This window comes from Pseudorca crassidens, chromosome 5 (genome assembly GCF_039906515.1).
Source record: "Pseudorca crassidens isolate mPseCra1 chromosome 5, mPseCra1.hap1, whole genome shotgun sequence".
NCBI lineage: Eukaryota > Metazoa > Chordata > Mammalia > Artiodactyla > Delphinidae > Pseudorca > Pseudorca crassidens.
This window is the reverse complement of record NC_090300.1, coordinates 78,202,081-78,223,671: the sequence shown is the minus strand read 5'-3', so window position 1 is coordinate 78,223,671 and position 21,591 is coordinate 78,202,081. Positions and strand designations below refer to the sequence as shown.

At 45.1% G+C, this 21,591-nt stretch overlaps 3 protein-coding genes across 3 annotated transcripts in view; all 3 read right to left on the bottom strand.

Annotated features, from left to right (window-relative positions):
- The window catches only part of MUC4 (mucin 4, cell surface associated), a 63,810-nt gene that overhangs the window by 30,425 nt on the left and 11,794 nt on the right, over nucleotides 1-21,591 (bottom strand). The gene's annotated exons all lie outside the window — the stretch shown is intronic.
- Nucleotides 1,164-11,809, bottom strand: LOC137225466 (mucin-4-like). Its single transcript, XM_067739520.1, has 9 exons — nucleotides 11,458-11,809; nucleotides 11,002-11,379; nucleotides 10,579-10,923; nucleotides 8,755-8,976; nucleotides 8,266-8,532; nucleotides 7,843-8,187; nucleotides 2,283-2,520; nucleotides 1,745-2,204; nucleotides 1,164-1,430 (listed from the first exon to the last, which is right to left on the bottom strand). The coding sequence occupies exons 1-9, from the start codon at nucleotides 11,807-11,809 to the stop codon at nucleotides 1,164-1,166; spliced, it is 2,874 nt and encodes a 957-aa protein (XP_067595621.1).
- LOC137225457 (mucin-4-like) lies at nucleotides 12,108-14,545 on the bottom strand. Its single transcript, XM_067739505.1, has 7 exons — nucleotides 14,537-14,545; nucleotides 14,194-14,386; nucleotides 13,738-14,115; nucleotides 13,282-13,659; nucleotides 12,826-13,203; nucleotides 12,689-12,747; nucleotides 12,108-12,374 (listed from the first exon to the last, which is right to left on the bottom strand). The coding sequence occupies exons 1-7, from the start codon at nucleotides 14,543-14,545 to the stop codon at nucleotides 12,108-12,110; spliced, it is 1,662 nt and encodes a 553-aa protein (XP_067595606.1).

Here is a 21,591-nt window from a genome sequence, read left to right as displayed (position 1 = left end):
TTCTGTTTGTTGAGGTTGGTGTTGTCAATATTTCTGATGCTGTTGCAGGTGTGCGGCTCACACTAGCTGGATATGAAGTGGTTGTTTCACCTGAAGAGGATGTCTCCTGGGGCGTGCCTTCTGTAAGAGTGGATCCCCGTGGGGATGATGAGGGAGTGGATGTGGTCACATCTGTGATGGTGGTGGTTTGAGTTTCTCTGGTGGTTTCCATGCTCTGAGCCTGGTGGTCCTGAGAAGATGCTGATGTTTCCTCAGTAGAAGTGGTGGAAGAGGGTAAGGTTGATTGTTGCTCTAGTCCAGCTGTCACTGAGGCTGTTGAGACCACTGGAGTGATATGACTCGTTACAGTTGGCCTTGTGTCCCTTGTGTTTATTACAGTGGTGTCTGTTGAAGCTGGTGATGTCATCATCTTTGATGTCATTCGAGATGTGTTGTCTCCAGTAGATGGAGAGAAATTTCTGTTTGTTGAGGTTGGTGTTGTCAATATTTCTGATGCTGTTGCAGGTGTGCGGCTCACACTAGCTGGATATGAAGTGGTTGTTTCACCTGAAGAGGATGTCTCCTGGGGCGTGCCTTCTGTAAGAGTGGATCCCCGTGGGGATGATGAGGGAGTGGATGTGGTCACATCTGTGATGGTGGTGGTTTGAGTTTCTCTGGTGGTTTCCATGCTCTGAGCCTGGTGGTCCTGAGAAGATGCTGATGTTTCCTCAGTAGAAGTGGTGGAAGAGGGTAAGGTTGATTGTTGCTCTAGTCCAGCTGTCACTGAGGCTGTTGAGACCACTGGAGTGATATGACTCGTTACAGTTGGCCTTGTGTCCCTTGTGTTTATTACAGTGGTGTCTGTTGAAGCTGGTGATGTCATCATCTTTGATGTCATTCGAGATGTGTTGTCTCCAGTAGATGGAGAGAAATTTCTGTTTGTTGAGGTTGGTGTTGTCAATATTTCTGATGCTGTTGCAGGTGTGCGGCTCACACTAGCTGGATATGAAGTGGTTGTTTCACCTGAAGAGGATGTCTCCTGGGGCGTGCCTTCTGTAAGAGTGGATCCCCGTGGGGATGATGAGGGAGTGGATGTGGTCACATCTGTGATGGTGGTGGTTTGAGTTTCTCTGGTGGTTTCCATGCTCTGAGCCTGGTGGTCCTGAGAAGATGCTGATGTTTCCTCAGTAGAAGTGGTGGAAGAGGGTAAGGTTGATTGTTGCTCTAGTCCAGCTGTCACTGAGGCTGTTGAGACCACTGGAGTGATATGACTCGTTACAGTTGGCCTTGTGTCCCTTGTGTTTATTACAGTGGTGTCTGTTGAAGCTGGTGATGTCATCATCTTTGATGTCATTCGAGATGTGTTGTCTCCAGTAGATGGAGAGAAATTTCTGTTTGTTGAGGTTGGTGTTGTCAATATTTCTGATGCTGTTGCAGGTGTGCGGCTCACACTAGCTGGATATGAAGTGGTTGTTTCACCTGAAGAGGATGTCTCCTGGGGCGTGCCTTCTGTAAGAGTGGATCCCCGTGGGGATGATGAGGGAGTGGATGTGGTCACATCTGTGATGGTGGTGGTTTGAGTTTCTCTGGTGGTTTCCATGCTCTGAGCCTGGTGGTCCTGAGAAGATGCTGATGTTTCCTCAGTAGAAGTGGTGGAAGAGGGTAAGGTTGATTGTTGCTCTAGTCCAGCTGTCACTGAGGCTGTTGAGACCACTGGAGTGATATGACTCGTTACAGTTGGCCTTGTGTCCCTTGTGTTTATTACAGTGGTGTCTGTTGAAGCTGGTGATGTCATCATCTTTGATGTCATTCGAGATGTGTTGTCTCCAGTAGATGGAGAGAAATTTCTGTTTGTTGAGGTTGGTGTTGTCAATATTTCTGATGTTGTTGCAGGTGTGCGGCTCACACTAGCTGGATATGAAGTGGTTGTTTCACCTGAAGAGGATGTCTCCTGGGGCGTGCCTTCTGTAAGAGTGGATCCCCGTGGGGATGATGAGGGAGTGGATGTGGTCACATCTGTGATGGTGGTGGTTTGAGTTTCTCTGGTGGTTTCCATGCTCTGAGCCTGGTGGTCCTGAGAAGATGCTGATGTTTCCTCAGTAGAAGTGGTGGAAGAGGGTAAGGTTGATTGTTGCTCTAGTCCAGCTGTCACTGAGGCTGTTGAGACCACTGGAGTGATATGACTCGTTACAGTTGGCCTTGTGTCCCTTGTGTTTATTACAGTGGTGTCTGTTGAAGCTGGTGATGTCATCATCTTTGATGTCATTCGAGATGTGTTGTCTCCAGTAGATGGAGAGAAATTTCTGTTTGTTGAGGTTGGTGTTGTCAATATTTCTGATGCTGTTGCAGGTGTGCGGCTCACACTAGCTGGATATGAAGTGGTTGTTTCACCTGAAGAGGATGTCTCCTGGGGCGTGCCTTCTGTAAGAGTGGATCCCCGTGGGGATGATGAGGGAGTGGATGTGGTCACATCTGTGATGGTGGTGGTTTGAGTTTCTCTGGTGGTTTCCATGCTCTGAGCCTGGTGGTCCTGAGAAGATGCTGATGTTTCCTCAGTAGAAGTGGTGGAAGAGGGTAAGGTTGATTGTTGCTCTAGTCCAGCTGTCACTGAGGCTGTTGAGACCACTGGAGTGATATGACTCGTTACAGTTGGCCTTGTGTCCCTTGTGTTTATTACAGTGGTGTCTGTTGAAGCTGGTGATGTCATCATCTTTGATGTCATTCGAGATGTGTTGTCTCCAGTAGATGGAGAGAAATTTCTGTTTGTTGAGGTTGGTGTTGTCAATATTTCTGATGCTGTTGCAGGTGTGCGGCTCACACTAGCTGGATATGAAGTGGTTGTTTCACCTGAAGAGGATGTCTCCTGGGGCGTGCCTTCTGTAAGAGTGGATCCCCGTGGGGATGATGAGGGAGTGGATGTGGTCACATCTGTGATGGTGGTGGTTTGAGTTTCTCTGGTGGTTTCCATGCTCTGAGCCTGGTGGTCCTGAGAAGATGCTGATGTTTCCTCAGTAGAAGTGGTGGAAGAGGGTAAGGTTGATTGTTGCTCTAGTCCAGCTGTCACTGAGGCTGTTGAGACCACTGGAGTGATATGACTCGTTACAGTTGGCCTTGTGTCCCTTGTGTTTATTACAGTGGTGTCTGTTGAAGCTGGTGATGTCATCATCTTTGATGTCATTCGAGATGTGTTGTCTCCAGTAGATGGAGAGAAATTTCTGTTTGTTGAGGTTGGTGTTGTCAATATTTCTGATGCTGTTGCAGGTGTGCGGCTCACACTAGCTGGATATGAAGTGGTTGTTTCACCTGAAGAGGATGTCTCCTGGGGCGTGCCTTCTGTAAGAGTGGATCCCCGTGGGGATGATGAGGGAGTGGATGTGGTCACATCTGTGATGGTGGTGGTTTGAGTTTCTCTGGTGGTTTCCATGCTCTGAGCCTGGTGGTCCTGAGAAGATGCTGATGTTTCCTCAGTAGAAGTGGTGGAAGAGGGTAAGGTTGATTGTTGCTCTAGTCCAGCTGTCACTGAAGCTGTTGAGACCACTGGAATGATATGACTCGTTACAGTTGGCCTTGTGTCCCTTGTGTTTATTACAGTGGTGTCTGTTGAAGCTGGTGATGTCATCATCTTTGATGTCATTCGAGATGTGTTGTCTCCAGTAGATGGAGAGAAATTTCTGTTTGTTGAGGTTGGTGTTGTCAATATTTCTGATGTTGTTGCAGGTGTGCGGCTCACACTAGCTGGATATGAAGTGGTTGTTTCACCTGAAGAGGATGTCTCCTGGGGCGTGCCTTCTGCAAGAGTGGATCCCCGTGGGGATGATGAGGGAGTGGATGTGGTCACATCTGTGATGGTGGTGGTTTGAGTTTCTCTGGTGGTTTCTATGCTCTGAGCCTGGTGGTCCTGAGAAGATGCTGATGTTTCCTCAGTAGAAGTGGTGGAAGAGGGTAAGGTTGATTGTTGCTCTAGTCCAGCTGTCACTGAGGCTGTTGAGACCACTGGAGTGATATGACTCGTTACAGTTGGCCTTGTGTCCCTTGTGTTTATTACAGTGGTGTCTGTTGAAGCTGGTGATGTCATCATCTTTGATGTCATTCGAGATGTGTTGTCTCCAGTAGATGGAGAGAAATTTCTGTTTGTTGAGGTTGGTGTTGTCAATATTTCTGATGCTGTTGCAGGTGTGCGGCTCACACTAGCTGGATATGAAGTGGTTGTTTCACCTGAAGAGGATGTCTCCTGGGGCGTGCCTTCTGTAAGAGTGGATCCCCGTGGGGATGATGAGGGAGTGGATGTGGTCACATCTGTGATGGTGGTGGTTTGAGTTTCTCTGGTGGTTTCCATGCTCTGAGCCTGGTGGTCCTGAGAAGATGCTGATGTTTCCTCAGTAGAAGTGGTGGAAGAGGGTAAGGTTGATTGTTGCTCTAGTCCAGCTGTCACTGAGGCTGTTGAGACCACTGGAGTGATATGACTCGTTACAGTTGGCCTTGTGTCCCTTGTGTTTATTACAGTGGTGTCTGTTGAAGCTGGTGATGTCATCATCTTTGATGTCATTCGAGATGTGTTGTCTCCAGTAGATGGAGAGAAATTTCTGTTTGTTGAGGTTGGTGTTGTCAATATTTCTGATGTTGTTGCAGGTGTGCGGCTCACACTAGCTGGATATGAAGTGGTTGTTTCACCTGAAGAGGATGTCTCCTGGGGCGTGCCTTCTGTAAGAGTGGATCCCCGTGGGGATGATGAGGGAGTGGATGTGGTCACATCTGTGATGGTGGTGGTTTGAGTTTCTCTGGTGGTTTCCATGCTCTGAGCCTGGTGGTCCTGAGAAGATGCTGATGTTTCCTCAGTAGAAGTGGTGGAAGAGGGTAAGGTTGATTGTTGCTCTAGTCCAGCTGTCACTGAGGCTGTTGAGACCACTGGAGTGATATTACTCGTTACAGTTGGCCTTGTGTCCCTTGTGTTTATTACAGTGGTGTCTGTTGAAGCTGGTGATGTCATCATCTTTGATGTCATTCGAGATGTGTTGTCTCCAGTAGATGGAGAGAAATTTCTGTTTGTTGAGGTTGGTGTTGTCAATATTTCTGATGCTGTTGCAGGTGTGCGGCTCACACTAGCTGGATATGAAGTGGTTGTTTCACCTGAAGAGGATGTCTCCTGGGGCGTGCCTTCTGTAAGAGTGGATCCCCGTGGGGATGATGAGGGAGTGGATGTGGTCACATCTGTGATGGTGGTGGTTTGAGTTTCTCTGGTGGTTTCCATGCTCTGAGCCTGGTGGTCCTGAGAAGATGCTGATGTTTCCTCAGTAGAAGTGGTGGAAGAGGGTAAGGTTGATTGTTGCTCTAGTCCAGCTGTCACTGAGGCTGTTGAGACCACTGGAGTGATATGACTCGTTACAGTTGGCCTTGTGTCCCTTGTGTTTATTACAGTGGTGTCTGTTGAAGCTGGTGATGTCATCATCTTTGATGTCATTCGAGATGTGTTGTCTCCAGTAGATGGAGAGAAATTTCTGTTTGTTGAGGTTGGTGTTGTCAATATTTCTGATGCTGTTGCAGGTGTGCGGCTCACACTAGCTGGATATGAAGTGGTTGTTTCACCTGAAGAGGATGTCTCCTGGGGCGTGCCTTCTGTAAGAGTGGATCCCCGTGGGGATGATGAGGGAGTGGATGTGGTCACATCTGTGATGGTGGTGGTTTGAGTTTCTCTGGTGGTTTCCATGCTCTGAGCCTGGTGGTCCTGAGAAGATGCTGATGTTTCCTCAGTAGAAGTGGTGGAAGAGGGTAAGGTTGATTGTTGCTCTAGTCCAGCTGTCACTGAGGCTGTTGAGACCACTGGAGTGATATGACTCGTTACAGTTGGCCTTGTGTCCCTTGTGTTTATTACAGTGGTGTCTGTTGAAGCTGGTGATGTCATCATCTTTGATGTCATTCGAGATGTGTTGTCTCCAGTAGATGGAGAGAAATTTCTGTTTGTTGAGGTTGGTGTTGTCAATATTTCTGATGCTGTTGCAGGTGTGCGGCTCACACTAGCTGGATATGAAGTGGTTGTTTCACCTGAAGAGGATGTCTCCTGGGGCGTGCCTTCTGTAAGAGTGGATCCCCGTGGGGATGATGAGGGAGTGGATGTGGCCACATCTGTGATGGTGGTGGTTTGAGTTTCTCTGGTGGTTTCCATGCTCTGAGCCTGGTGGTCCTGAGAAGATGCTGATGTTTCCTCAGTAGAAGTGGTGGAAGAGGGTAAGGTTGATTGTTGCTCTAGTCCAGCTGTCACTGAGGCTGTTGAGACCACTGGAGTGATATGACTCGTTACAGTTGGCCTTGTGTCCCTTGTGTTTATTACAGTGGTGTCTGTTGAAGCTGGTGATGTCATCATCTTTGATGTCATTCGAGATGTGTTGTCTCCAGTAGATGGAGAGAAATTTCTGTTTGTTGAGGTTGGTGTTGTCAATATTTCTGATGCTGTTGCAGGTGTGCGGCTCACACTAGCTGGATATGAAGTGGTTGTTTCACCTGAAGAGGATGTCTCCTGGGGCGTGCCTTCTGTAAGAGTGGATCCCCGTGGGGATGATGAGGGAGTGGATGTGGTCACATCTGTGATGGTGGTGGTTTGAGTTTCTCTGGTGGTTTCCATGCTCTGAGCCTGGTGGTCCTGAGAAGATGCTGATGTTTCCTCAGTAGAAGTGGTGGAAGAGGGTAAGGTTGATTGTTGCTCTAGTCCAGCTGTCACTGAAGCTGTTGAGACCACTGGAATGATATGACTCGTTACAGTTGGCCTTGTGTCCCTTGTGTTTATTACAGTGGTGTCTGTTGAAGCTGGTGATGTCATCATCTTTGATGTCATTCGAGATGTGTTGTCTCCAGTAGATGGAGAGAAATTTCTGTTTGTTGAGGTTGGTGTTGTCAATATTTCTGATGTTGTTGCAGGTGTGCGGCTCACACTAGCTGGATATGAAGTGGTTGTTTCACCTGAAGAGGATGTCTCCTGGGGCGTGCCTTCTGCAAGAGTGGATCCCCGTGGGGATGATGAGGGAGTGGATGTGGTCACATCTGTGATGGTGGTGGTTTGAGTTTCTCTGGTGGTTTCTATGCTCTGAGCCTGGTGGTCCTGAGAAGATGCTGATGTTTCCTCAGTAGAAGTGGTGGAAGAGGGTAAGGTTGATTGTTGCTCTAGTCCAGCTGTCACTGAGGCTGTTGAGACCACTGGAGTGATATGACTCGTTACAGTTGGCCTTGTGTCCCTTGTGTTTATTACAGTGGTGTCTGTTGGAGCTGGTGATGTCATCATCTTTGATGTCATTCGAGATGTGTTGTCTCCAGTAGATGGAGAGAAATTTCTGTTTGTTGAGGTTGGTGTTGTCAATATTTCTGATGCTGTTGCAGGTGTGCGGCTCACACTAGCTGGATATGAAGTGGTTGTTTCACCTGAAGAGGATGTCTCCTGGGGCGTGCCTTCTGTAAGAGTGGATCCCCGTGGGGATGATGAGGGAGTGGATGTGGTCACATCTGTGATGGTGGTGGTTTGAGTTTCTCTGGTGGTTTCCATGCTCTGAGCCTGGTGGTCCTGAGAAGATGCTGATGTTTCCTCAGTAGAAGTGGTGGAAGAGGGTAAGGTTGATTGTTGCTCTAGTCCAGCTGTCACTGAGGCTGTTGAGACCACTGGAGTGATATGACTCGTTACAGTTGGCCTTGTGTCCCTTGTGTTTATTACAGTGGTGTCTGTTGAAGCTGGTGATGTCATCATCTTTGATGTCATTCGAGATGTGTTGTCTCCAGTAGATGGAGAGAAATTTCTGTTTGTTGAGGTTGGTGTTGTCAATATTTCTGATGCTGTTGCAGGTGTGCGGCTCACACTAGCTGGATATGAAGTGGTTGTTTCACCTGAAGAGGATGTCTCCTGGGGCGTGCCTTCTGTAAGAGTGGATCCCCGTGGGGATGATGAGGGAGTGGATGTGGTCACATCTGTGATGGTGGTGGTTTGAGTTTCTCTGGTGGTTTCCATGCTCTGAGCCTGGTGGTCCTGAGAAGATGCTGATGTTTCCTCAGTAGAAGTGGTGGAAGAGGGTAAGGTTGATTGTTGCTCTAGTCCAGCTGTCACTGAGGCTGTTGAGACCACTGGAGTGATATGACTCGTTACAGTTGGCCTTGTGTCCCTTGTGTTTATTACAGTGGTGTCTGTTGAAGCTGGTGATGTCATCATCTTTGATGTCATTCGAGATGTGTTGTCTCCAGTAGATGGAGAGAAATTTCTGTTTGTTGAGGTTGGTGTTGTCAATATTTCTGATGCTGTTGCAGGTGTGCGGCTCACACTAGCTGGATATGAAGTGGTTGTTTCACCTGAAGAGGATGTCTCCTGGGGCGTGCCTTCTGTAAGAGTGGATCCCCGTGGGGATGATGAGGGAGTGGATGTGGTCACATCTGTGATGGTGGTGGTTTGAGTTTCTCTGGTGGTTTCCATGCTCTGAGCCTGGTGGTCCTGAGAAGATGCTGATGTTTCCTCAGTAGAAGTGGTGGAAGAGGGTAAGGTTGATTGTTGCTCTAGTCCAGCTGTCACTGAGGCTGTTGAGACCACTGGAGTGATATGACTCGTTACAGTTGGCCTTGTGTCCCTTGTGTTTATTACAGTGGTGTCTGTTGAAGCTGGTGATGTCATCATCTTTGATGTCATTCGAGATGTGTTGTCTCCAGTAGATGGAGAGAAATTTCTGTTTGTTGAGGTTGGTGTTGTCAATATTTCTGATGCTGTTGCAGGTGTGCGGCTCACACTAGCTGGATATGAAGTGGTTGTTTCACCTGAAGAGGATGTCTCCTGGGGCGTGCCTTCTGTAAGAGTGGATCCCCGTGGGGATGATGAGGGAGTGGATGTGGTCACATCTGTGATGGTGGTGGTTTGAGTTTCTCTGGTGGTTTCCATGCTCTGAGCCTGGTGGTCCTGAGAAGATGCTGATGTTTCCTCAGTAGAAGTGGTGGAAGAGGGTAAGGTTGATTGTTGCTCTAGTCCAGCTGTCACTGAGGCTGTTGAGACCACTGGAGTGATATGACTCGTTACAGTTGGCCTTGTGTCCCTTGTGTTTATTACAGTGGTGTCTGTTGAAGCTGGTGATGTCATCATCTTTGATGTCATTCGAGATGTGTTGTCTCCAGTAGATGGAGAGAAATTTCTGTTTGTTGAGGTTGGTGTTGTCAATATTTCTGATGCTGTTGCAGGTGTGCGGCTCACACTAGCTGGATATGAAGTGGTTGTTTCACCTGAAGAGGATGTCTCCTGGGGCGTGCCTTCTGTAAGAGTGGATCCCCGTGGGGATGATGAGGGAGTGGATGTGGTCACATCTGTGATGGTGGTGGTTTGAGTTTCTCTGGTGGTTTCCATGCTCTGAGCCTGGTGGTCCTGAGAAGATGCTGATGTTTCCTCAGTAGAAGTGGTGGAAGAGGGTAAGGTTGATTGTTGCTCTAGTCCAGCTGTCACTGAAGCTGTTGAGACCACTGGAATGATATGACTCGTTACAGTTGGCCTTGTGTCCCTTGTGTTTATTACAGTGGTGTCTGTTGAAGCTGGTGATGTCATCATCTTTGATGTCATTCGAGATGTGTTGTCTCCAGTAGATGGAGAGAAATTTCTGTTTGTTGAGGTTGGTGTTGTCAATATTTCTGATGTTGTTGCAGGTGTGCGGCTCACACTAGCTGGATATGAAGTGGTTGTTTCACCTGAAGAGGATGTCTCCTGGGGCGTGCCTTCTGCAAGAGTGGATCCCCGTGGGGATGATGAGGGAGTGGATGTGGTCACATCTGTGATGGTGGTGGTTTGAGTTTCTCTGGTGGTTTCTATGCTCTGAGCCTGGTGGTCCTGAGAAGATGCTGATGTTTCCTCAGTAGAAGTGGTGGAAGAGGGTAAGGTTGATTGTTGCTCTAGTCCAGCTGTCACTGAGGCTGTTGAGACCACTGGAGTGATATTACTCGTTACAGTTGGCCTTGTGTCCCTTGTGTTTATTACAGTGGTGTCTGTTGGAGCTGGTGATGTCATCATCTTTGATGTCATTCGAGATGTGTTGTCTCCAGTAGATGGAGAGAAATTTCTGTTTGTTGAGGTTGGTGTTGTCAATATTTCTGATGCTGTTGCAGGTGTGCGGCTCACACTAGCTGGATATGAAGTGGTTGTTTCACCTGAAGAGGATGTCTCCTGGGGCGTGCCTTCTGTAAGAGTGGATCCCCGTGGGGATGATGAGGGAGTGGATGTGGTCACATCTGTGATGGTGGTGGTTTGAGTTTCTCTGGTGGTTTCCATGCTCTGAGCCTGGTGGTCCTGAGAAGATGCTGATGTTTCCTCAGTAGAAGTGGTGGAAGAGGGTAAGGTTGATTGTTGCTCTAGTCCAGCTGTCACTGAGGCTGTTGAGACCACTGGAGTGATATGACTCGTTACAGTTGGCCTTGTGTCCCTTGTGTTTATTACAGTGGTGTCTGTTGAAGCTGGTGATGTCATCATCTTTGATGTCATTCGAGATGTGTTGTCTCCAGTAGATGGAGAGAAATTTCTGTTTGTTGAGGTTGGTGTTGTCAATATTTCTGATGCTGTTGCAGGTGTGCGGCTCACACTAGCTGGATATGAAGTGGTTGTTTCACCTGAAGAGGATGTCTCCTGGGGCGTGCCTTCTGTAAGAGTGGATCCCCGTGGGGATGATGAGGGAGTGGATGTGGTCACATCTGTGATGGTGGTGGTTTGAGTTTCTCTGGTGGTTTCCATGCTCTGAGCCTGGTGGTCCTGAGAAGATGCTGATGTTTCCTCAGTAGAAGTGGTGGAAGAGGGTAAGGTTGATTGTTGCTCTAGTCCAGCTGTCACTGAGGCTGTTGAGACCACTGGAGTGATATGACTCGTTACAGTTGGCCTTGTGTCCCTTGTGTTTATTACAGTGGTGTCTGTTGAAGCTGGTGATGTCATCATCTTTGATGTCATTCGAGATGTGTTGTCTCCAGTAGATGGAGAGAAATTTCTGTTTGTTGAGGTTGGTGTTGTCAATATTTCTGATGCTGTTGCAGGTGTGCGGCTCACACTAGCTGGATATGAAGTGGTTGTTTCACCTGAAGAGGATGTCTCCTGGGGCGTGCCTTCTGTAAGAGTGGATCCCCGTGGGGATGATGAGGGAGTGGATGTGGTCACATCTGTGATGGTGGTGGTTTGAGTTTCTCTGGTGGTTTCCATGCTCTGAGCCTGGTGGTCCTGAGAAGATGCTGATGTTTCCTCAGTAGAAGTGGTGGAAGAGGGTAAGGTTGATTGTTGCTCTAGTCCAGCTGTCACTGAGGCTGTTGAGACCACTGGAGTGATATGACTCGTTACAGTTGGCCTTGTGTCCCTTGTGTTTATTACAGTGGTGTCTGTTGAAGCTGGTGATGTCATCATCTTTGATGTCATTCGAGATGTGTTGTCTCCAGTAGATGGAGAGAAATTTCTGTTTGTTGAGGTTGGTGTTGTCAATATTTCTGATGCTGTTGCAGGTGTGCGGCTCACACTAGCTGGATATGAAGTGGTTGTTTCACCTGAAGAGGATGTCTCCTGGGGCGTGCCTTCTGTAAGAGTGGATCCCCGTGGGGATGATGAGGGAGTGGATGTGGTCACATCTGTGATGGTGGTGGTTTGAGTTTCTCTGGTGGTTTCCATGCTCTGAGCCTGGTGGTCCTGAGAAGATGCTGATGTTTCCTCAGTAGAAGTGGTGGAAGAGGGTAAGGTTGATTGTTGCTCTAGTCCAGCTGTCACTGAGGCTGTTGAGACCACTGGAGTGATATGACTCGTTACAGTTGGCCTTGTGTCCCTTGTGTTTATTACAGTGGTGTCTGTTGAAGCTGGTGATGTCATCATCTTTGATGTCATTCGAGATGTGTTGTCTCCAGTAGATGGAGAGAAATTTCTGTTTGTTGAGGTTGGTGTTGTCAATATTTCTGATGCTGTTGCAGGTGTGCGGCTCACACTAGCTGGATATGAAGTGGTTGTTTCACCTGAAGAGGATGTCTCCTGGGGCGTGCCTTCTGTAAGAGTGGATCCCCGTGGGGATGATGAGGGAGTGGATGTGGTCACATCTGTGATGGTGGTGGTTTGAGTTTCTCTGGTGGTTTCCATGCTCTGAGCCTGGTGGTCCTGAGAAGATGCTGATGTTTCCTCAGTAGAAGTGGTGGAAGAGGGTAAGGTTGATTGTTGCTCTAGTCCAGCTGTCACTGAGGCTGTTGAGACCACTGGAGTGATATGACTCGTTACAGTTGGCCTTGTGTCCCTTGTGTTTATTACAGTGGTGTCTGTTGAAGCTGGTGATGTCATCATCTTTGATGTCATTCGAGATGTGTTGTCTCCAGTAGATGGAGAGAAATTTCTGTTTGTTGAGGTTGGTGTTGTCAATATTTCTGATGCTGTTGCAGGTGTGCGGCTCACACTAGCTGGATATGAAGTGGTTGTTTCACCTGAAGAGGATGTCTCCTGGGGCGTGCCTTCTGTAAGAGTGGATCCCCGTGGGGATGATGAGGGAGTGGATGTGGTCACATCTGTGATGGTGGTGGTTTGAGTTTCTCTGGTGGTTTCCATGCTCTGAGCCTGGTGGTCCTGAGAAGATGCTGATGTTTCCTCAGTAGAAGTGGTGGAAGAGGGTAAGGTTGATTGTTGCTCTAGTCCAGCTGTCACTGAGGCTGTTGAGACCACTGGAGTGATATGACTCGTTACAGTTGGCCTTGTGTCCCTTGTGTTTATTACAGTGGTGTCTGTTGAAGCTGGTGATGTCATCATCTTTGATGTCATTCGAGATGTGTTGTCTCCAGTAGATGGAGAGAAATTTCTGTTTGTTGAGGTTGGTGTTGTCAATATTTCTGATGCTGTTGCAGGTGTGCGGCTCACACTAGCTGGATATGAAGTGGTTGTTTCACCTGAAGAGGATGTCTCCTGGGGCGTGCCTTCTGTAAGAGTGGATCCCCGTGGGGATGATGAGGGAGTGGATGTGGTCACATCTGTGATGGTGGTGGTTTGAGTTTCTCTGGTGGTTTCCATGCTCTGAGCCTGGTGGTCCTGAGAAGATGCTGATGTTTCCTCAGTAGAAGTGGTGGAAGAGGGTAAGGTTGATTGTTGCTCTAGTCCAGCTGTCACTGAGGCTGTTGAGACCACTGGAGTGATATGACTCGTTACAGTTGGCCTTGTGTCCCTTGTGTTTATTACAGTGGTGTCTGTTGAAGCTGGTGATGTCATCATCTTTGATGTCATTCGAGATGTGTTGTCTCCAGTAGATGGAGAGAAATTTCTGTTTGTTGAGGTTGGTGTTGTCAATATTTCTGATGCTGTTGCAGGTGTGCGGCTCACACTAGCTGGATATGAAGTGGTTGTTTCACCTGAAGAGGATGTCTCCTGGGGCGTGCCTTCTGTAAGAGTGGATCCCCGTGGGGATGATGAGGGAGTGGATGTGGTCACATCTGTGATGGTGGTGGTTTGAGTTTCTCTGGTGGTTTCCATGCTCTGAGCCTGGTGGTCCTGAGAAGATGCTGATGTTTCCTCAGTAGAAGTGGTGGAAGAGGGTAAGGTTGATTGTTGCTCTAGTCCAGCTGTCACTGAGGCTGTTGAGACCACTGGAGTGATATGACTCGTTACAGTTGGCCTTGTGTCCCTTGTGTTTATTACAGTGGTGTCTGTTGAAGCTGGTGATGTCATCATCTTTGATGTCATTCGAGATGTGTTGTCTCCAGTAGATGGAGAGAAATTTCTGTTTGTTGAGGTTGGTGTTGTCAATATTTCTGATGCTGTTGCAGGTGTGCGGCTCACACTAGCTGGATATGAAGTGGTTGTTTCACCTGAAGAGGATGTCTCCTGGGGCGTGCCTTCTGTAAGAGTGGATCCCCGTGGGGATGATGAGGGAGTGGATGTGGTCACATCTGTGATGGTGGTGGTTTGAGTTTCTCTGGTGGTTTCCATGCTCTGAGCCTGGTGGTCCTGAGAAGATGCTGATGTTTCCTCAGTAGAAGTGGTGGAAGAGGGTAAGGTTGATTGTTGCTCTAGTCCAGCTGTCACTGAGGCTGTTGAGACCACTGGAGTGATATGACTCGTTACAGTTGGCCTTGTGTCCCTTGTGTTTATTACAGTGGTGTCTGTTGAAGCTGGTGATGTCATCATCTTTGATGTCATTCGAGATGTGTTGTCTCCAGTAGATGGAGAGAAATTTCTGTTTGTTGAGGTTGGTGTTGTCAATATTTCTGATGCTGTTGCAAGTGTGCGGCTCACACTAGCTGGATATGAAGTGGTTGTTTCACCTGAAGAGGATGTCTCCTGGGGCGTGCCTTCTGTAAGAGTGGATCCCCGTGGGGATGATGAGGGAGTGGATGTGGTCACATCTGTGATGGTGGTGGTTTGAGTTTCTCTGGTCGTTTCTATGCTCTGAGTATGGTGGTCCTGAGAAGATCGTAATGTTACCTGAGTAGTGGGTCTGGAAGGGGATGCTTTTGTTTTTCCCTCTACTGTAGGTGTTTTTGAGACTGCTAAAGTGCCTGGAGCATTACTGCTAGTAACAGAATGTGATGTTCCTTTTGTTTGGTATACAGTGGACTTTGTTGAGGTTGTTACTGTGGACATTTCCGATGTTGAGAGAAGTGTGTGGCTGATACTGGAACGGGATAGTTTCTCAGTAACACTACTTGTCAGTTTGTGTCTATTTGTGGCAGATGAAGTTCCAGATGTGCTTGTTTGGGCAGTGCCTTTAAATATAAGATACAAGGACTCATCAGATGAGAGGTTCCTTCTCTGAAGCTGGAAAGTCTATAACAGAATCATTCTGCTCATGTATCACTCTATATCACAGGGCTTCAGAATAAATGGCTGCAGGATTTATTATTTAACCATGTCTAAGTTTTCTACCAACACTGTGGTACCTAGTCATAAATAATATTTCAATGAATGTCTTTGTGCTAACATTTTCTCCATTACCATTAATTTTGTGAGTATGGTAATTGAAACTGGCCCAGTATACTCCTACCTTCCCCATATAAGTCTTATATGGAAGCCAAGATCCATTAGCTGCAGTCTCAGAACAGTGTTTTAATTAAAATACACACACTGTTCATTCAACGAAAAACATTCAAATTTTTGCATATCCTATACAAACATTTCTTAAACATGATAAAGGAGATGAGTAGCCTTCTGCCTTTTTCATAGCCTCTTTTTCTTTTCCTTAACCTAGTGCTTATCTCTCAGTTTTCCTTCTCACCTGTCTCCTAATTCTATTTCTAAAAATCCTTCAATTTTCTCCCCCAGTGATAATCTTCTGATCTTCTTTTCCTCCTTTATTTCTCTCTCGTACCCCATTTCAAATACCTAAGAATTTTGCTGACTCATCAGGACCTTCTTTGAAGAGTAAGGAAAGGGAAATATTATGAACTTGTGTATTTGAATGCCTGACATGAATAGATACATGTACTGTTGACAGTACATGTCAACTACTTGTACTGTCTTAAAAAGCTTTGTTTATTCAGTATAAAGCATTTGGGAGTAGACCAAATAATACAAGAGAATTTATGAGGACTCAAGTATAAAAGTGACTCCCTCTTCTCTGGAATATTGTGGGTGTTTTTTGGGTGGACGGTCTCTCTCTCTCTCTTTTTTTTTTTTTTGGCTGCATTGGGTCTTCATTGCTGCGCTCTGGCTTTTCTGTAGTTGCAGCAAGCGGGTGCTACCCTTCGTTGTGGTGTGTGGGTTTCTCGTTGCAGTGTGTGGGCTTCTCATTGCGGTGGCTTCTCTTGTTGTGGAGCACGTGCTCTAGGCACGGGGCTTCAGTAATTGTGGCTCTAGAGCGCAGGCTCAGTAGTTGTGGCGCACGGCTTAGCTGCTCCACGACATGTGGGATCTTCCCAGACGAGGGATCGACCCCGTTTCCCCTGCATTGGCAGGCGGATTCTTAACCACTGCACCAACATGGAAGCCCTGGACTCTCTTTTATATTCAGATGTACAGTTATTTTTATTTCATTTTACTGTCTCTGAGGACCATCTTTGTGGGTGTTCCCTCTACCTACAATCCAGAGCTTTCCCTTTCTACCTTAATTTTTCTTTTTAAATGGGAGTAGCATGAATTCTGTTGGTTTTTAGAACAATGTGGGAGGTCCTGAGAACAGGCTGACCCCCTTTTAACAAACCTCAGCAAGATGCTTCTCAAGGCACCACTGCCTTAGAGTTGCCAGCAAGCCCCCAAGGTGAGGCATAGAGCCACAGGGCCTGGGGCCCAAGCTCCTTTTAGGATCAATAAAACTGTTTTCATGTTAATTTCTTTTACAATCAGAAGGGAAAAAAATCAATGTAATTATAATGAATATATAATAATGAATCCAGCCCTGATTGCATTAGTCCAACACAGTCATGAAGTACAGTTTTTAATTTTTTTTTTAATCAGAGGAAGAAGTCCAGGAAGACAAAAGTGCCTAGCACCCATGAAAGTCATTGTGTGGCCCTTTTTCTAGACGGTCTCAACAAAAATCTCGACCCAGTGATAAAGAGATAGGCATAATAGTGGCAGTTCATTGATGACAATCTAACTTCATTTTATATTTTACATTAGTTCAGATACCTTGTCTGATTTCTCCCCCCAAACTATCTTCAACTCCCAAAAAAATTTATTGAAAAAACCGCAGAGCTAACTTCTTTTTGATTCAACCCTTATGTTGACACTAATTTTTTTCCAGTAGTTACTGAGTACAACAATGAATCCAGTTTTAAACAAATTTTGCAGTATTTGGTTCTATATAGAAGTACCTTTTCCATTTATCAAGAGATGTTGTTCTCTTAAGTAATATGAACATCAAGGCTAAGACACTATTCTTTCTTTGAAAAGAGCTCTTTTCTCCAAGGTGATGACAGTAGCCAGTTTCAAAATACTTAATTGAAGGGGGAGATTTTTCCTCATTAGTCAAATTCAAAACAGAGCATTAATAAGGTTAACATCTAGAAGAAAGTGCTTCTCTAGGTGGTTAAGGCCTCTGACATATACATTCAGGACCTCAAAAGTAAATTTGCCAACTACATACACTGATTTTTTAAAAATCCTATAAAGTGAATATGTTTTTGTTTTTTTTTTTTTTGTGGTACGCGGGCCTCTCACTGTTGTGGCCTCTCCCGTTGCCGGAGCACAGGCTCCGGATGCTCAGGCTCAGCGGCCATGGCTCACGGGCCCAGCCGCTCCGCGGCATGTGGGATCTTCCCGGACCAGGGCACGAACCCGTGTCTCCTGCATCAGCAGGTGCTCTCAACCACTGCACCACCAGGGAAGCCCTGAATTTGTTTTTGAAATGAAAAAGCATCATCAATTTTTTTCAAGGAATTTAGAATAAGATTAAATTTTAATATTTTTTATTTGATTTGAAATGGCCAGTCTTCCTGCTAAAGTCACCAAATACTCCTTCCCTTAAGACCGCCCTGAGAGGTACAAAAGATGAAGACAAATTCCTTCGCTGTGGAGAATAAGCAGTATCTGTGCAGAAGGAGATGACTGAGTCCCAAGTGTGTGCGTTCCTGGGTTGCCAGGCAGTACTGAGGCTAAATGAGCCCAGGTTAGGTCTGGTCGATAAAACTTGTGCCAGGTCGGAGGTTTAGACATGCTTGGAGGGAAGCTTAAAAAAATGCTACAATAAAGGCTAAGGGATGGAAAAGCAGGATTCCCACAGAGTGAGGCAATCTGATTAGGGCTGCTTCAAATTATTAAGAAAAAAATCTCAGGAATATAACAACTCATCTTCCTTATGAGAAAGAAGGCAGCATTAGACTAGAATAGTGACCAGACTATTTTAAACTCCATAATGGGAAGGAGTGTTATAGCATTTTTTAAAAAGCAAATTAAATTTCTACCTTTTTAAATTTTTTAATTAATTTATTTTTGCTGTGTTGCGTCTTCGTTTCTGTGCGAGGGCTTTCTCTAGTTGTGGCAAGCGGGGGCCACTCTTCATCGCGGTGCGCAGGCCTCTCACTATGGCGGCCTCTCTTGTTGCGGAGCACAGGCTCCAGACACGCAGGCTCAGTAGTTGTGGCTCACGGGCCTAGTTGCTCCGCGGTATGTGGGATCTTCCCAGACCAGGGCTCGAACCCGTGTCCCCTGCATTAGCAGGCAGATTCTCAACCACAGCGCCACCAGGGAAGCCCTACCATTTTTAATTTTTATTTTTAACATTTGTCCCAATCTAGCAGAAACCTAATGAGTAAGTACACATACTCTAGCCCTGACCACATCATAACATGATGTTAATTTAATTGATCATACCTAATTTTTTTTTCAATTTATTGGCCTGGAAAAATGTTTAAATATCAACTTATTTTATTTAAAATATTTGACTGCACTTACACTAGCTACAGACAAACCCTGTCAGCCAGGAGAACATACCATCCTCCTGAACTTTAAGGTCCATGAGTCTTCTAAACCAAGAAGAAACCAAGAAAGCGTGTCTTTCCCCCTCTTAGGAACTTAGTCAGTTTGGGTTTTGTTAGGTCCCTTGCTGTTCTCAAAAAAAATTTTAACTTCTGTGCTCACAACTAGTTGGAGGGATATAGTTCACAGTGAGACAAACTCCTAGAGAAGAATTTAGGTTTGAGTGCTGTTCCTGGAGGTGACTGCAATTTCACCACTTTCTCTTCTTAAGAAAGCAGTTTAATGGATAAACAAGGTCCTACTGTGTAGTAAAGGGAACTATATTCAATATCCTGTGATAAACCATAGTGGAAAAGAATATGAAAAAGAATATATATGTATAACTGAGTCAATTTGCTGTACAGCAGAAATTAATACAACATCATAAATCAACTATACTTCCATAAAATATTTTTTAAAAAGAAAGCAATTTAGACTTTTGAGTGAGAATGACTATGAATCAGCTCTAATTTATTAAAAAGAAAGTGACTCACCTGCAGGTCTAATTTGTTAAAAAGAAAGTGACTCACCTACTATTTATTAATAGTAACTAATTACAGTCCTAATAGTACTAATTACGCTTCTAAGTTGGTATGGACAAATGCATGGATTGAGCTGCAGAGCTGTGTTGGAAAGTCCTTGGGTTCCTATTTAACCCAAAATGACTCTGCTTAGACTTTAAAAGGGGACTTCCTTTATTCAGAATTATGAGTAGATTTGTTTGTAGGACTCCATATTCTATACCTTCTCTCTCCTCAGTAAAGTTCCAAAACTTGGTTTCTCTAGATAAGGTTTGGATTGGAAAACATACACTATGCAATTATTATTAGGCTTATTTTATTTTCCTAAAAACATAAATAAAAGCAACACTCTGTCATCTGGCTTTGAGTCACCAGACAGAAGCTATTTACATGCCAAACTTACTAAACTTATTATAGATTCTTGGCAATTAAATCTTGTCAGAGCCTACATCACCTCTGCTAAAATCAGTATCAGCAGCAAAAGTTTCATGACTGCACAGCCCAATTTTTTAAGTAAAGATTTTTTTGTTTATAAAAGTAGTACAGCTCCATTTCCAGCAATATGGCAGAAGAGATAAGTCTTTACAAAACCTGCAAATGACAAATAATGTGTAATAAGTGTTGTCTGAATGCTGAACTGAGAACAGAAGAAAGAGAGGGAGACACTCAGGAGTGAAGGAGTTGAAAACTAAGAGGATAAGTAAGTGCTCTCGCAAGATATGCATGTATTTCTGAGATCTAGAGTTAGGGGATTTAAGGGCTTCATAGGGAAAGGAGACAGAATCTTAGATCAGGACACTGTAAATTGAGTATCTTCTGCATAAAGCTGGAACCCTCAGTGAAAAGGTGGACTAGAAAAAATCAGAACGAAGAAAGAAAAAGAAAGCTGAATGAACAATATAATTAAGAACAGCAGGACTTCCCTGCTGGTGCAGTGGTTAAGAATCCACCTACAAATGCAGGAGACATGGCTTCGAGCCCTGGTCCAGGAAGATCCCACATGCCATGGAGCAACTAAGCCCACACGCCACAACTACTGAGCCTGTGCTCTAGAGCCCACGGGCCACAACTACTGAGCCTGCATGCCTAGAGCCCATGCTCTGCAACAAGAGAAGCCACTGCAATGAGAAGCCTGCACACCGCAACGAAGAGTAGCTCCTGCTCACCAAACTAGAGAAAGCCCGCACACAGCAATGAAGACCCAATGCAGCCAAAAGTAAAATTTAAAAAAATAAAAGTAAATAAATAAATAAATTTATATATATATAAAAAGAACAGAACTTAGTGATAGAAAAACAATTGAAAACAGAATAAGGCCAAAAGTTGTTTTTTTGAAGACAAAATAGACACACAGTTAGCAAAAGGAAGGAAATAATGAAGAAATAGAAAATCTAAACAGACTTACAACTCATAAGGAGATTGAACCAACAAAGAAAAGCACTGGACCTGATGGCTTCACTGGTGAATTCTACCAAACACTTAAAGAAAAACTAACACCAATCCTTCTCAAACCTTTCCAATAAATTGAAGAGGCAGGAACACTTTCTAACTCATTCTTTTAGGCCAGAATTACCCTGATACCAAACCCAGACAACATTTATTGATAGATAAGTTGATAAGCAAATGTGATATATACGTACAATGGAATATTATTCAGCCTTAAAAAGGAACAAAATTCTGACATATGCTACAACATGGACAAATCTTGAGGTTGTTATGCTAAGTGAAATAAGCAAGTCACGAAAAGATAAATATTGTATGATTCCACTTATATGAGGTACTTAGGCTTGTCAAAATTGAGACAGAAAGTAGAATGGCAGTTGCCAAGGGCTGGGGGGCAGAGGGAAGTGGGGAGTTATTGTTTAGTGGGTATAGACTTTCAGTTTTACGGATGAAAAGAATTCTGGAGATGGATGGTGGTGACAGTACCACAACATTATAAATGTATTTAATGTCACTCAAAAACAGTAAAGATAGTAAATTTTATGTATGTGTATTTTACCACAATTTAAAAAATTGAAAAGAAAGGTAATTGAGGACTTCCCTGGTGGTGCAGTGGTTAAGAATCCACCTGCCAATGCAGGGGACTTTGGTTCGAGCTCTGGTCCAGGAAGATCCCACATACAGCAGAGCAACTAAGCCCATGAGCCACAACTACTGAAGCCCACGTGCCTAGAGCCCATGTCCGCAACAAGAGAAGCCACCGCTGTGAGAAGCCCGTGAACTGCAAGGAAGAGTAGCCCCTGCTCGCTGCAGCTAGAGAAAAGCCCACGTGCAGTAACAAAGACCCAACACAGCCAAAATAAATAAATTAATTAAAAAAGAAAAAAAGAAAAGTAATTGAGAAAAAAATAGGAAATCTGAATATAAACTATTCCAAACTGAATCATCAGTTAAAAGTGAAAAAGTCCATCCCTCACAAAATGTAGGTCGAGATGATTTTATAGGCAATTTTCACCAGACATTCAAGGAATAGATAATTTCAATTTATACAAACTCTTCCAGAGTTTAGTAAAAGAGGGAATGCTCTACAACTAATTTTGTAAGGTTAGTATAATACGAAGATGCAAAGACAGTATAAGAAAGGAAAACTATAGATCAGTAAATCTCAGTAATAGTATGGATGGAAATGTCTTAAACAAAATATTAGCAAGCCAAGTTCAATATTGGATTTATAAAAAATTATATCATGATCAAGCTGTTTAAACCAGAAAT